At 42.9% G+C, this 16,897-nt stretch overlaps 1 protein-coding gene across 1 annotated transcript; it reads right to left on the bottom strand.

Annotated features, from left to right (window-relative positions):
- Positions 1 to 357: 357 nt before the first annotated feature.
- LOC114563909 (NACHT, LRR and PYD domains-containing protein 3-like) lies at positions 358 to 16,513 on the bottom strand (the record flags this gene model as incomplete). The annotated part of the gene is made up of 7 exons (XM_028590902.1): positions 16,471 to 16,513; positions 8,390 to 8,479; positions 5,784 to 5,936; positions 1,236 to 1,305; positions 979 to 1,081; positions 867 to 941; positions 358 to 776 (listed from the first exon to the last, which is right to left on the bottom strand). Coding segments are annotated over exons 2-7 (888 nt in total), but the record flags the coding sequence as incomplete, so codon positions are not given.
- Positions 16,514 to 16,897: the final 384 nt, after the last annotated feature.

Here is a 16,897-nt window from a genome sequence, read left to right as displayed (position 1 = left end):
ATCTCTGAATCTCTTCCTGAAGTACTCCTCCTTCTGAGGGTCAGTGAACCCTCTGACCTCTGTCACCATGTCAACACACCCAGGAGGGATCTGATTGGCTGCTGCATGTCGTGTGGTTATCCAGAGGCGAGCAGAGGGAAGCAGATTCCCCCTGATGAGGTTTGTCAGCAGCACATTCACTGAGGTGGACTCTGTAACATCAGTCAGAATCTCAGTGTTGAGGAAGTCCAGAGGAAGTCGACACTCATCCAGACCATCAAAGATGAACACAACCGGGAACTCTTCAAACCTGCAGATTCCTGCTTCTTTGGTTTCACTAAAGAAGTGATGAACAAGTTCCACCAAGCTGAGCTTTCTCTCTTTCAGCACATTCAGCTCTCTGAAGGTGAATGGAAATGTGAACTGGATGTCCTGGTTGGCTTTGTCTTCAGCCCAGTCCAGAGTGAACTTCTGTGTTAAGACTGTTTTCCCGATGCCAGCCACTCCCTTTGTCAGCACTGTTCTGATTGGTTCATCTCTTCCAGGTGGGGTTTTAAAGATGTCTTCTCTTCTGATTGTTGTTTCTGGTCTGTCTGGTTTCCTGGATGCTGTTTCAATCTGTCTGACCTCATGTTCAGCATTGACCTCTGCAGTCCCTCCCTCTGTGATGTAGATCTCTGTGAAAATCTGATTCAGATTGGTTTGGTTTCCTGCTTTAGCAATCCCCTCCAACACACACTCTAACTTCTTTTTTAATTTAGATTTGAGTTTAAGATTACCACCTGCAGCATGACTCCCTGTAAGAACACACAACAAAGAATACCAGTAAGTGATTTATAAAGTACATATGACTAGTTTACTTCCCCTAAAGATATAAATCCTCTTACTGCTCTGCAGACAGTCAGCCAGCTCGTCCTGCTTCATTCTCCTCAGGAAGTGCAGTGTGATCTTTAGAAATGCCTCTCTGCTGCTCTTCATCCTCACCATCCAACACCTCACCATCTCTCTGACTCTCTGAGCATTCTGGGTAATCTAGACTTAGAACCTTCTGGATCTTCTTCAGCTCGTTCTTCACAAACATGACAATGTCGTCCTCCAGCCGCTGGAACAGAAGATTATATGAATCAAATCAAACTGAAATCATGGAAGCACACATCAGATCCATGTTGGATAGACTGACAATCCTCTGGTCTATAACGTGCAGCTGATGATGTGAACAAGATCAATGTAAAAGTAATTGTTGTACATGTACAGACCCTAAATATGTGCTTTTGATGCTGCTGGGTAGACTGACCACTGGGAAACTCTGAGCTCTCCTGGTCCACTCTGTGGAGGAATCGGGAAGAATTAGCTCACATTATGTCTGTCCATGCACGAGACAAACCCAAGGTAAAGGACCTCTGACTTAAGGCCCTGACACACCAACCCGATAATCAGCCATTGGACAGTCTGGCGAGGTAAGTGAGTTGAGTCTGTTCGGTGTGTTCCTTGCCGTCGTCCATCAAAGGGGCCGTCGGCTTTAATTTTGGCCGACCTGAGTTGCTGGGTCAGAGGGCGGGTAGCCGGACTCAATGACCAATCTGATTGGTGGAGTTCTAGCCCTTGACTAGTGAATCAGTGCACTTATGTTAGCGTGATGAACGGCTCTCAAAATCTGATAAAATGAATAAAAAAATAAATAAAAACTAAAAATGTCAATCTGAAATGAAGACAGATTCAGCAAGTGCATGGCCTATTTCTCACTTAAAATGTTTTCAGAAAGACGATTTGGTGAACTATCTTCGTAAAATATGAGATCATATTCTAATGAGCTGTCATTATGCTTGGTTTTAAAATCCGGCAGCAGCCAGACCTATGTGACATGTTCATCTAATTAGCTGCCGCATGTCATTTTTGGGCAACAACACAGATTAGCACCGCCTGCTGTTATGGAGATGTATTACGCCTCACGCATGTGTAGAACCCCAATGAAAAAGCTAAGCAGAGATGGAGTGACCCTGCCCGGAGGAAGCCCGGGGCCCCCGTCTGGAGCCAGGCCCAGACGGTGGGCTCGTCGGCGAGCGCCTGGTGGCCGGGTTTGCCACGGAGCCCGGCCGGGCACAGCCCGAACAAGCTACGTGGCAACTCCCTCTCCATCCCATGGGCCCACCACCTGTGGGAGGAACCGTTGGGGTCGGGTGCGATGCCACATGGGTGGCAGTGAAGGTCAGGGGCCTCGACGGACCAGACCCGGGCAGCAGACGCTGGCTCTGGGGACGGGAACGCCACCTCTCTGTGGGGAAGGAGCCGGAACTGGTGCGGGAGGTGGAGCGCTACCGGTTAGATCTGGTGGGGCTTACCTCTACGCACAGTCTTGGTTCTGGAACCATACTCCTGGATAGGGGTTGGACTCTTTTCTTCTCCGGAGTTGCCCAGGGTGTGAGGCGCCGGGCGGGTGTGGGGATACTCACAAGCCCCGGCTGAGCGCCCGCTGTGTTGGAGTTTACCCCGTGGACGAGAGGGTCGCCTCCCCTACGCCTGCGGGTTGTGGGGAAAAACTCTGACTGTTGTTTGTGCATATGCACCAAACAGGAGTTCGGAGTATTCGGCCTTCTTGGAGACCTTGACTGGAGTCCTGCATGGGGCTCCAGTGGGGGACTCCATTGTTCTGCTGGGGGACTTCAACGCACACGGGCAATGATGGAGACACCTGAGAGGCGTGATTGGGAGGAACGGCCTCCCTGATCTAAACCAGAGTGGTTGTTTGTTGTTGGACTTCTGTGCTAGTCATGGATTGTCTATAACGAACACCATGTTCGAACATAGGGATGCTCATAAGTGTACCTGGTACCAGAGCACCCTAGGGCCAAGGTCAATGATCGATTTCATAATCGTTTCATCTGATCTGAGGCCGTATGTTTTGGACACTGGGTGAAGAGAGGGGCAGAGCTGTCAACCGATCACCATCTGGTGGTGAGTTGGGTCAGAGGGTGGGGAAGACTCTGGACAGACCTGGTAAGCCCAAACGTAGTGCGGGTAAATTGGGAACGTCTGGAGGAGGCCCCTGTCCAACAGACTTTCAACTCACACCTCCGGGCGGAGAGCTGTGCATCCCTGTGGAGGCTGGGGGCATTGAACCCGAGTGGACAATGTTCAAAGTTTCCATTGCTGAAGCTGCAGCGAGGAGCTGTGGTCTTAGGGTCTTAGGTGCCTCAAGGGGCGGTAACCCACGAACACCGTGGTGGACAACGGTGGTCAGGGAAGCCGTCCGACTGAAGAAGGAGTCTTTCCGGGATATGTTATCCCGGAGGACTCGGAGGCAGTTGCAGGGTACCGAAGGGGCCGGGGGGCTGCAGCCTCTGCCGTGAAAGAGGCAAAGCAGCGGGTGTGGGAGAAGTTTGGAGAAGACATGGAGAAGGACTTTCGGTCGGCACCAAAGTGCTTCTGGAAAACTGTTCGCCACCTCAGGAGGGGAAGGGGAACCATCCAAGCTGTGTACAGTAAGGATGGGACACTGTTGACCTCAACTGAGGAGGTAATAGGGCGGTGGAAGGAGCACTTTGAGGAACTCCTGAATCCGACTAATACGCCCTCTATGTTAGAGGCAGAGCTGGAGGATAATGGGGGATTGTCGCCGATTTCCCAGGCGGAAGTCACTGATGTAGTCAAACAACTACACAGTGGCAAAGCCCCGGGATTGATGAGATCCGTCCAGAAATGCTCAAGGCTCTGGGTGTGGAGGGGCTGTCCTGGTTGACACGCCTTTTCAACATTGCGTGGAAGTCTGGGACGGTGCCAAAGGAGTGGCAGACTGGGGTGGTGGTTCCCCTTTTTAAAAGGGGGACCAGAGGGTGTGTGCCAATTATAGGGGTATCACACTTCTCAGCCTCCCTGGTAAAGTCTACTCCAAGGTGCTGGAAAGGAGGGTTCGCCAATAGTCGAACCTCGGGTTGAGGAGGAACAATGCGGATTCCGTCCTGGTCGTGGAACAACGGACCAGCTCTTCACTCTCGCAAGGATCCTGGAGGGAGCCTGGGAGTATGCCCAACCGGTCTACATGTGTTTTGTGGATTTGGAGAAGGCGTATGACCGGGTCCCCGGGAGATACTGTGGGAGGTGCTGCGGGAGTATGGGGTGAGGGGGTCTCTTCTCAGGGCCATCCAATCTCTGTACAACCAAAGCGAGAGCTGTGTCCGGGTTCTCGGTAGTAAGTCGGACTCGTTTCAGGTGAGGGTTGGCCTCCGCCAGGGCTGCGCTTTGTCACCAATCCTGTTTGTAGTATTTATGGACAGGATATCGAGGCGTAGTCGGGGTGGGGGGGGTTGCAGTTTGGTGGGCTGGGGATCTCATCGCTGCTCTTTGCAGATGATGTGGTCCTGATGGCATCATCGGCCTGCGACCTTCAGCACTCACTGGATCGGTTCGCAACCGACTGTGAAGCGGTTGGGATGAGGATCAGCACCTCTAAATCTGAGGCCATGGTTCTCAGCAGGAAACCGATGGAATGCCTTCTCCAGGTAGGGAATGAGTCCTTACCCCAAGTGAAGGAGTTCAAGTACCTTGGGGTTGTGTTCGCGAGTGAGGGGACAATGGAGCGGGAGATTGGTCGGAGAATCGGGCGCAGCGGGTGCGGTATTGCATTCAATCTATCGCACCGTTGTGGACGAAAAGAGAGCTTAGCCAGAAGGCAAAGCTCTCGATCTACCGGGTCAGTTTTCGTTCCTACCCTCACCTATGGTCATGAAGGCTGGGTCATGACCGAAAGAACGAGATCCAGGGTACAAGCGGCCGAAATGGGTTTCCTCAGGAGGGTGGCTGGCGTCTCCCTTAGAGATAGGGTGAGAAGCTCAGTCATCCGTGAGGAGCTCGGAGAGAGCCGCTGCTCCTTTGCGTCGAAAGGAGCCAGTTGAGGTGGTTCGGGCATCTGGTAAGGATGCCCCTGGGCGCCTCCCTAGGGAGGTGTTCCAGGCACGTCCAGCTGGGAGGAGGCCTCGGGAAGACCCAGGACTAGGTGGAGGGATTATATCTCCAACCTGGCCTGGGAACGCTCGGATCCCCAGTCGGAGCTGGTTAATGTTGCTCGGGAAAGGGAAGTTTGGGGTCCCCTGCTGGAGCTGCTCCCCCCGCGACCCAACACCGGATAAGCGGACGAAGATGGATGGATGGATGGATTGCATGTGTAGAACGTACGCTGTATTTCAGTCTACATCTGTGTTCCGAGGCACTTTTTTGACCAACTCAGGGAGGCTGATCAGTCCGACTTTATCCTGACGGTTGGCTTTCAGGTTGGTGTTTCTTGGCCTTTAAAGTGTTGATTAGAACATTAAATCAGACGGTTTCCCCTGATATTAAAGTATTGGTCGTACTGCTGATCCCACCGTGATTCAAAAGGAAGAACTAAGAAGCAAACTAAGGCTACAACTAGTGTCTTTCACTAAAGACTTCTCTTGGTTTGTTTGTACAAACTTAGTGTGAACACAAGTGAATATTGGGCTGAACCAAATCTAAAACAACAGAAAATATTAGAATAATATATATATAATAGAGTTTTGCTCTAAAACTGAGCTACAATACCAGAGAACGATACCCCAAAGCTGAACAGGTTAGAAAGATAATCAACAGTGTTTGATGGATCAGACAAACTGGATGGCAGCACAGTTTCTTTTGTTCTCAGTTTTAAATCCTCACCTTGGATCAGCAGAGTGATGCAGATACTTGCAATGCTCCAGTCTGTGTTCTGAAAGCTGCCAGTTTACACCAAGGACTCACAAATGAGAATCTGACACAAAGACTCTGTTGTGTTTTTCTCAGTTTTAAATCCTCACCTTGGATCAACAGAGTGACGTCCATCTTTGAAGGTTATAGACAAATCCCTAGACCGGTCACTCTTCATGGACACACAGCGGGGTCCAGGTCCAGGTCCCATTCCAGGTCCAGGTCCAGGTCCAGGAGAGTCAGGTATAAGCTGCTGCTCTGGGCTTCAACACAACACAGACAGTGGTTGAGTGTGAATAATGGTGGTGATAGTGGGAAATCATTTCCTCTTCATATTCTTTCATGTCTTATATGATAATAGTTGTTATTCTAGATATCATGGTAATGTCCTGTATGTGCAGGTAACTTTAGACTGGAGTGAGAAAGGATGACAGCTGGACACTGTTGGAATGTAACAAAGTACAAATACTTCACTACTGTACTTGAGTACAATTTTCACGTATCTGTACTTTATTTATATTTCTGGAAACTTTTATTTTTATTCCACTACTTCACCGAAACATCTTAGTTACTCGTTACTACAAAATAAAATCAGAAGAAATTTATTCCACTGGAAAAAAGCAGGTTTGGTGATCGCCGAGATAACGCTGCGTTCCAGTTGGTGACCTGGAGCATGTTTGAAACAACCATAGGCCAAAACTAAAGAAGAAGAGGAGGAAGCATAATGACTGATAGCGTCATGGAAACACCTGGTGCAAGCTTTGCTGCCGTGGTAACAGACGATGATCACCCTGACGACTGTGGTGATGAAGATAACGTTACACACCTTTGGCCATAAAGTTCTTTATCAATGTTTTTTTACTTTTACTAATAATACTTAAGTACATTTAATATCAGAAGATGACTTTTGATACTTAAGTACAGTAAATATCAGATACTCAAGTAATATTCTAAAAGACTAAGTTCTACCAAAGTAATTTTCTGGAAAAATACTTGTACTTTTACCCAAGTATGGCTTTCAGGTACTTATTTACATTGAGTCTGGTGGAGATATGCTGGCTCTATACACGCTAAAAGTCCTGATTATTTACATGGAGTCTGGTGGAGATATGCTGGCTCTATACACACTAAAAGTCCTGATTATTTACATGGAGTCTGGTGGAGATATGCTGGCTCTATACACACTAAAAGTCCTGATTATTTACATGGAGTCTGGTGGAAATATGCTGGCTCTATACACACTAAAAGTCCTGATTATTTACATGGTGGGTTTCAGGGCTGTTTCATCCTAAACAAAAAGGATTTTTTTTCTTTGTTTACACTGAGTTGGCAATTAAAACTCATTCTGAGTGACAGTGTGTTGTGATTTTTCTGACATGAAATAATATAACTGCGTCACAAGGTGGCGCCACTGTCTCAATCAGCAGCTCTGAGGGAAACAGGAAGTGACACAGCTGGTTCATTTAAAGTAATTATTATGAACAGCTGCAGAGTCACTATAGATTAGAAACTGATGTTTTTAATTGTCAATATTTAAGTTTATACCAGTGTCTTCATTAAATATTGAATGTGTTAAAATGGATTAAAAGTGTATTGATTTATAAATAGTTTGAATGTTACATGAGGAGACATTATTAAAACTACACAGTTAACTTCAGTTAAAGTACTAGTACCACAGAGTATTACAGCATTTTGAAGACTGAGCTGGGACTACAGTGTGTCTTTAATGTTAGTGATGACCGGTATCTACCGACCGAATTGCAACGCAGATTTCGGTGCCTCATTTCGGTGCCAATTAAATTCCTTCTGTGCTGCTCTCTAATGCTCCTAAACGGACGTTAGAGGGAACTGAAACATCGCCGCACGGGTCGCTAGTTAACACTACACTTGAGAGCAGGTAATGTTAGCCTACCGTTAGCTAGTTAACACTACACTTGGCAGCAGGTAATGTTAGCCTACCGTTAGCTAGTTAACACTACACTTGGCAGCAGGTAATGTTAGCCTACCGTTAGCTAGTTAACACTACACTTGGCAGCAGGTAATGTTAGCCTACCGTTAGCTAGTTAACACTACACCGGGTGCTCCGGTTTCTTCCCACCATAAAGACATGCATGCAACCAGGACTACAGTTGAAAATTAGCCGACTGGCTAACACTGGCGCATTTACAGAAATGTTGATTAATGTGCATTGTCCTAATATAAATAAATAAATGTAACTTGGCAGCAGGTAACGTTAGCCTACCATTAGCTAGCAGCGGAAGTAAACACAGTTAAAATGCTGACAGCTAAACGGTGTAAACAGTGGGACGTTAAGCAGTCTGCAGCTGCCGGTGTCGGAAAAACAACACATGAAACTAGGAAGCTTCATGGTGCATTCAAAGTTATTGTAAAATACCATATTCCCTATTACCTTATTTTTTTAAAGTATCGGTTCAGGCAGCGGCACCGTTTTAAAAGTATTGTTTTCACACCGGTATCAGAAAAAACCCAAACGATCCCCAACCCTAGACTTTAGTCTGTTCAGAGTCTCCTAGTGTCTGGTAGGCGTAAGAGAGAGAGAGGAACGATGGCCATGTTGCAGCACTCTCTCTCTCCCAGTATACTGAGTAAAGTACTTCATAGAAGATCATGAGTCTGTCTCATCATCACTACCAGTTTATGTATTTGAGGTGGTGGAGTGATGGGAGTGCTGGACAGTTAGAGATGGTGGTCTCACCTCTGAGCTTTGGTCTGGTGGTCCTGTTCCCCACACAGAGTGGTTCCTCTGTCCTCACACTGATCCATGCTGCTCAACTCAGCCTTTCATCTGCACAGGAAACAACAGCATTTCTAATTGGCTCTATATACAGTTGAAACCAGATATTTACATACACTTCAGAAAAAAACACAAATACTTTTATTTCTTTACTGTCATACATTAAACCAGAGTAAACTTTTTCTGTTTTAGATCAATACATATTAACATAGAATCGAGCGAGGAAGAATTTTTATGTATTTTTTTATCACTTTCATCAAAGTCAGAAGTATACATACACTAAGTTTATTGTGTCTTTAATCAAAAAGAAAACTCTAAATGATTCCATTCTGAGCTTTAGAAGCTTCTGATAGGTTAATTAATTCCATTTGAGTTAATTGGTGGCACACCTGTGGATGCATATAAATTCAATTCAACTCAATTCAATTTTATTTATAGTATCAAATCATAACAGAGTTATCTCAAGACACTTTACAGATAGAGTAGGTCTAGACCACACTCTATAAATTCCAAAGCCCCAACAATTACAGTAATTCCCTCAAGAGCAAGCATTAGCAGTGGCTATTGCGACAGTGACGAGGAAAAACTCCCTTTAGGAAGAAACCTCGGCAGACCCAGACTCTTGGTAGGCGGTGTCTGACGTGGCTGGTTGGGGGTGTGATGAACAGCCACTGCATGAAAAGTAATTAGTAGTACTAATTTTCGGCAGTTATCGACAATTTACAGGCTGCGAACGTCACGTTCGTCTGTGCCACATATTGTCAGAAACGAACCATGACGTATGTGGAGAGCCCCCGCGGAGGTGTTAATGGATCTAATTAGAATATGAATAGGAGCCTGGCCAGAGAACCTCTGGCCTGGCTGGAACTTCCTCACTCAGGATTGGATGAAACCACTACTTTTAAACAAGAAAAATCTCTCGTGATTGGTTGACAGGTCTGTCACGGGTTAGGCTATTGGTCAACCTGGGCCATTATTATTATAATAATAAAATTATATATATATATATATATATATATATATATATATATATATATATATACTTATATTATATATATTTATTTCATATATGCTATGTTGTATATTCATGTCATGATTATCATAGTTAAAATGATTTGCCAGGAACGTGCTGTTTATTCAAAGATAGAGCTTTATTGACACAAAACTCAAATGCAATCAGAAAAAAACTATGTCCAAAGCATTGGAGACACACAGCACACCCAACAAATATCCCTCTCTCACGAGGAGCAGCACCGTCCATCTCCCACCCGCAGCTGCCTCGGAGCTGGAGGTAACCAGCAGCATTCGGTCTGATCCGGTCCATGTAGCAGACGTCTGTGGTCGTTGTCCTGTAGGTCTATGGTGGAGCACTTCCAAATGTCACCTCACCTGCAGCCAGCACACTCTGTCTCTCTTCCAGCAGCTGTAAAATCAATCAATAAAGACATTCAGTACTGCGCGATATACTGCTTATGGCCACAACATACCTATGAATACACCTGAAAAATATTCACATTGACCAAACAGATCTAATCTTACCCTCTTTTCTTCTCCACCGACTCCGAGCTGAACTCTTCACAGCTTCAGATGCCACATCTGGTTGTTTCTAGCTGAAGCTCCTGCGTGCTGTCTGGTGATATGTCTTACAGGCAGCTGGAAAACAATTAAATGAGAATGGTATGAATAAAAAACATAAGTCACAGTAAAATTAAACAAGGAAAGATGAAAAAGTAAAAATGACACAATGGCGTCATTATCAGCGTCATGTAAATCTGGACCTGCAGACATCTCCGAGCAAATATAGGTCACGGCCTCGTTATGAGGCGAGGTTAGTCTGTAAAAAATAAAAAAAAACAACTATGGTTAAGATATCTATTAACATATCTATGTCTGTATACAGAAGAGTTAATGAAGTTCATTCAATGAAAGCATATTCTTTAAATCTTACCCTTGCTCCGGTTCGTAGCGCCTGCTACAGTTTGTCTCAGAGTTGTGAAGACGGCGGACTGCTTTCTGTAAATTACAAGATAAAAAAAATATACTTTTATAAAACAACATCACCAGCTCAGCTCTGTAATGAATGGCGCTGAAAGCAGCCACAGCTCTGTGCTGCTCGTGTTTAAACTTGGTGAGGTTTAAAACATTACTGCCAAGTCTAAGTAGCCTGTTTAACATCCAAATACAGTCATTTCACGATCAAGAATAAGTAAGTAAGTAAAATTTTATTTGTATAGCACATTTCACAGATAAAAATCACAAAGTGCTTCACAACAAATGGGTGGATACACAACATTTATACATTGCAGTACATAATCGGAAAATAAACAGAAATACACTTAAGACACAATAAAACCGACCTAATCACCCTATGGTCTATAAATAAACAATACAGACTAGCTCTCCGTTTCATTAATAATCATATACTTACGTTGACTTCTTCTTTTCTGTGAGAGCATCTTTGGAGCCCCGGAGGTGATACGGAGGAGAGAAAAACCTCTCCAAACGTCTTGAACAACTCCTGTGTGTTTCCAAGTGAAGTTTGACAGAGTGTACAGACAACTCTTTTACCATTTCGCCTGAAATATTCCCATATTTCGGAAGTTTTTGCTCTAACTCTCGGAGTCACCTCCCGAGTCCCGCCGATTTTTTTCAAATGGAAGCAGTGAGGGCGGGGGTAGGGGGGGGGGGCAGAATGATAGAGAGAGACCGTGGAGCAGATTAACCAGCAGGGCGCGAACAGCACACACACTGGTGTGGAGGTGAATTACAGTGAGATTTAATGGAATACTGGGAAAGCTTAATAACTATAGGACAATTGAAGTTTGGATTATGAGGCCATTTCAGCAGAGCCAACAGCTTCATATGCCATGGACATGTGAATATGGTGCTGAATTTGCCAGTATTTTAAGAAGATAAATGGTTGGGACCTTGTCATCCAATGACAAAGCTGATATGCTTTATGTGAAGCCCAGTGTTTTGGTGTCAGCAGAAAGACTTCTCTTAGAAAACTGTCCAGTGGAGCCTCTGTCTCCATTCCACCAGACAATGTTGGATGAGCAAGACCAAAGAAAGGCCACTGTAGTCATGTCACTATGAACAGTGGTTGAGCTCGAGGAGACTGGGAATGAATCATGGAATGTACATTTTACCTTTGTGGCAAAGCCTGATTAAAACTAACTGTTGAAATAAATTATTTTGTGTATCTTTTTGACATAACATTGGTCATTGCAAATGACATACAAAGTAATTAATCTAGCATACTTTCATTAAATGAATCAATTCAAGCTAAAATTGAAGAGTCTACAATTAGGCTATACTGAGTCTGATCTATTTTAAGAGATTTTCTTAAAATGAAGTTAATACCTTTTAGAAAAATGTCACCTGGGGTAAAACTCCCCCTGCTGCTACCATGATTTGCATTTGTATAGCTCACAGTATTTTAATTTACATGTTAAAGCCTCCCCTAGAAGAGAGAGGGGGGGTCATGGGGGGACAACTGCCAAGCAAGGCCCACGTCAATATCCAACAATTCCCGGCAGTTTTTGGTGTTGCCTGTAAATTGCCGTGTACAGCCGTGAACCTGAAGTTCCACGACAATCTACAGTGCCGCATACTGACGAAAATCACACTTTTCATGCAGTGTGTGGCAAATAATAGTCACATTAAAGATAATGGAACAGTGACTTCGAAGGTCATCGTGGAAGTTCATGTCATAGCCGGGCACATTGTTTCATACTGAGTAGTGCAGTCTCCTATACCGGATCCTGACTACTCTGTGCATAGGAGCATCACAGCAGGGCGTTGTCGGATATAACGTGGCGCAGCAGGACACGGCCGGGAATTGCAGAGAATCGCAGAGCACACCTCAAACACAGAGCCTCTTTCTTTGTGTCATGGTTTTGGGTTTGAGTTCTGTTGGTTTTGAGGTTCTGTTCTAGTTTCCTGTTTTTGTTGTGTATTTGTTCTGTTTTCTGTTGTAGCCTGTGTTTCCTCCATTGTCTTGTCTAGCTGTAGTGTGTCTGTATGTTCTGTTTCCTGTTTTATTTTGACGGTCTGGTTTTCTGTCTTGTCTTGTCTAGTTTACTTCCTTATTATTTGAATTTCTAATTTCCGTCTCCCTGGGCATATACAGTGCACTACAATAATATAGAAATGATAATTCCACATAACACTAATAGGAACACATAGGACACACCAGTGCATATGCCTACTTATTTGTTTAATTTAAACTTACTTAAACTTATATGCTAATAATAATAGGGATCGCGTTCCACTTTTTTGAATAAGTAAAGGGTGTTTGAGCTAAACCATAAACAATAACATTAAAGCTCAATTAGTTTTATTTTTCAATATTATTGCAATAGTTGTAGCATTATGAGGTTTTCTTGTCCGGAGATTGTTTTAATACAAAGTGGGTATATTGTTGTGGTGTATATTTCTAACTGGTATTTTGGAGCCCTGCAGGTAGCCTCTGTGCTGGGGGGGTGTTGACCAATAACAGGAAGAAGGCATCGTCTCAAACTGTTAACAGAGTTTTCTGTGCTTGTGAACTTGTGAGTTAATTCTTCCAAGAACAACCAGCAACAACGATCTCCCCAAGAACACAAGTCCGTAGTTTGCATTCTTGGTATTGAGAAATGCCCCTTGTCTTTTGTCGGATTAATGTATTCTGTTGCTGTGTGTACTGTTTGCGCGTCATTGTTTGGAGTCTACCCTGTTGACTCTGTGTTCCAGTTTGGATATCCCATCCTTTTGTTTTATCTACATTCTGGAACAATTTTTGACTGCTGCTTTCAGGACTCCTTTGTTGGTCTGATCTTTGTTTTGTTAAATAAATCCTCAAGCTCCACCTACTCGTGCCTGCTCAAGGAATTTGGGTCCAAGCCTCGCAGCCCCCGTTTGACATCATGGGAAAATCAAGAGAAATCAACCAAGACATCAGGAAAAGAATTGTGGACCTCCACAAGTGTGGCTCATCCTTAGGTGCAATTTCCAGATGCCTGAAGGTCCCACGTTCATCTGTTCAGACAATAATACTCAAGTATAAAAAATAAGGGAATGTACAACCATCATACCGCTCAGGAAGGAGACGGATTCTGAGTCCCAGAGAGGAAGGTTTTGTTTTGGTGCAAAATGTGCGAATCAATCCCAGGACAACAGCAAAAGACCTTGTGAAGATGCTAGCTGAAACTGGTAAGACAGTGTCATTATCCACAGTAAATGAGTCCTGTACCACCATGAGCTAAAAGGTTACTCTGGGAGAAGAAAGCCATTACTTCAAAACCACCATAAAAAAGACAGACTCCAGTTTGCAACTGCACATGGGGACAAAAATCTTAATTTGGTCAGACGAAACAAAAATTGAACTGTTCGGCCATAATAAAACGGTATATTTGGAGGAAAAAGGGCGAAGCTTTGAAGCCTCAGAACACCATCCCAACTGTGAAGTATGGGGGTGGTAGCATAATGTTGTGGGGCCAGTTGTTCAAAGGTAATCTGATCAGATTTTGGTTATCGGATTGGATCAAATCTTGAAAATGGGTTGTTCAGAAGGGAAAGAAGGATTCTGAAATCTGATTAGATTACGGAATCCAATCCTAGTTTTAATCTGGATCAAACCTTCAGTTTGTGTTGTTCAAAACTTGTCAGCAGGATTTGGATAACTTTGATCCAAAAAAACAGGATTATCCTGATCCCAACAGGGGGTAGGATTTCAAGGGGGATTCCAGGAAGCAAATGTAGTAAAACTTTAAAATTGGTCAAATAATACATTTGTATCATTTAGTGTGTACTTTTATTTATATTTTTCACTTGACTTGTGTAACCGTTTTAACAGTGATAAAGTAGATGAAGAAGACATAGGCTACCAATTAAGCTATTCAGTATTGTAAAGTAAAAATAAAAATAGAAATGATCTTGTCCCCATGTCTAAATGAGAAAGTGAAAGAGCAGAAGCACAGATCGTCCTGGCAGAGGAACAAATCAAGCTGACCAAACTGCAGCAAACCAGAGCCAAACCTAAAAACAGGGCTTGGAAATGCTGCTCTCTCCTCCTCAGATGAAGAGGAACCCTGAACATTCTTTATTTTGTTAACTATTGGACATTTAGCCTTTTGTTTTGTTTTTAAGATCCTTTTCAAAATATCCACAATATATTTGTTAATGTATATTTGTTTTTATTGTAACTCGGATGAGGGGTCATAAAAGAAAGTAGTAGAAGTGGATGGTTTTGGTATTGTTGTGTTTTGTCTCAAAATAAGAAACACTTACCGTGACCCCATGTTGGCTCTTCTACCTGTTCTTTACATAGCTGGTAGCCCACATTGTGATATGTTGTCCCATTTAGAGCACTGGTAATCCGGATTTGGTAATCTTAAAAACTGTCTGATTGGGTGATCCAATCCAATGTTGCTTTGAAAAACCGGCATAAAAGTAAGACGGATTACCTGATCCTGGATAGCAAAAAATGGGATTTCCAAATCCGGATCATTTTGATCCAGATTAAATGTTTTGAACAACTGGCCCGTGGGGCTGCTTTGCTGCAGAATGGACTGGTGCACTTCACAAAATAGATGGCATCATGAGAAAAGAAAATGTTGTGGATATATTGAAGCAACATCTGAAAACATCAGCCAGGAAGTTAAAGCTTAGGTGCAAATGGGTCTTCCAAATGGACAATGACCCCAAGCATACCTCCAAATTAGTTACAAAGTGGCTTAAGGACAACAAAGTCAAGGTACTGGAGTGGCCATCACAAAGCCCTGATCTCAGTCCCATAGAACATTTGTGGGCGGCACTGAAAAGGCGAGTGCGAGCAAGAAGGATAACAAACCTGACCCAGTTACACCAGTTCTGTCAAGACGAGTGGGCCAAAATTCCAGCAAACTATTGTTGAAAGCTGAAATGTTTGGCCCAAGTGAAACAGTTTGGGGGCAATTCTACCAAATACTAAGGAAGTGTATGTGTACTTCTGACTTTGATGAAAGTGATAAAAAAAAAAAAAAAAAAAAAAATAATCTCCCTCGCTCGATTCTGACATTTAACAAATGCAAAAAATATGTTAATATGTAATGATCTAAAACAGAAAAAGTTTACTCTGATTTAATGTATGACAGTAAATAAATAAGTTTTTGTGTTTTTTTTTCTGAAAGTGTGTGTGTGTGTGTGTGTGTGTGTGTGTGTATATATATATATATATATATATATATATATATTTCACCATTTGTTTATTCTTTCTTCAAATATTCACTCACTCAACTAGCAATACATTTGCAGATTAGTGGTCCATCCAAACATTCATTAGTTATCAGATAGAAACACACACACAAGTTATCAGGTAGAGAGCGCCACAGCTGTCACTAAAAACATTACACACACACACACACACACACACACACAAGTTATCAGGTAGAGAGCGCCACAGCTGTCACTAAAAACATTACACACACACACACACACACACACGCACACACACACACACACACACCCTAGTTATCAGATAGAGAGCTGCTGTATATCACTATAAAAACATTAACATGCTGCCAGCCTTCAGCTCACAGCCTTCAGCTCACAGTTGAAAACTTCATCTTAAACCTAATGTTGGTTGTATTTATTGTATTTCTGTATAATAACCTGATTATATATATATATATATATATATATATATATATATATATATATATATATATATATATATATATATATATATATATATATATATATATATATATATATATATATATATATATATATATATATATATATATATATACACACACACACACACACTCTCTCTACCTGCTGAGGCAATCTTAAGACTTCAACTTTTCGTTGAGGCACAGAGTTTAGTTTCTCGGTTCGACAGGGTATTCGTTCCTGGTGAAACTTTCTCCTGTTAAAATAATTGTTATTTTGTTTCAGTTAATATTCTTGTCATAAATGACAATGCATACATTTCCCACAGAGTCCCAGTCAGAGTAGTGTTAGTTTCTCTGCAGCTTTCTGCTCTCAGACTAAACTAACAGAAAGTTACTTTAACTTACCTTCAGCTGGAGCTTCCGACGGAGGAAACTAACTGCGACACAGCCTGGGTGAAAGTGAAAGCAAAGTTTAAAAAAGAAACGGCCTGAACTCTGAGTCACATGATCATAAAGATCAGCTGGGGCACGTTCAGCCTGACAACACGGAGCAAACCCTTTATTTACACTTTCTTTTCCTTTTTGATTTCTTTATTCAGATTACACATATATAAACAAACAAACAAAACATTCACAAGATTCAACACTGCCTACTAAATTATATTATATATATTTTTTTTTTGCTAAACTTCTGTGGTCTCTTGCTAGCTAGTTTTCACACACGTACACATAAGTGTAACATAGGTGTTACAGCTCATATATTCTTTTCAATCAATACATTTTTGTGTCACATGAAATCATCATTTCTATTTATGTATTTCTTTACAACTAC

This window comes from Perca flavescens, chromosome 11 (genome assembly GCF_004354835.1).
Source record: "Perca flavescens isolate YP-PL-M2 chromosome 11, PFLA_1.0, whole genome shotgun sequence".
Classification (NCBI taxonomy): domain Eukaryota; kingdom Metazoa; phylum Chordata; class Actinopteri; order Perciformes; family Percidae; genus Perca; species Perca flavescens.
Note: the sequence above shows the minus strand (reverse complement) of the source record. Positions and strands in the feature narration are given on the sequence as shown.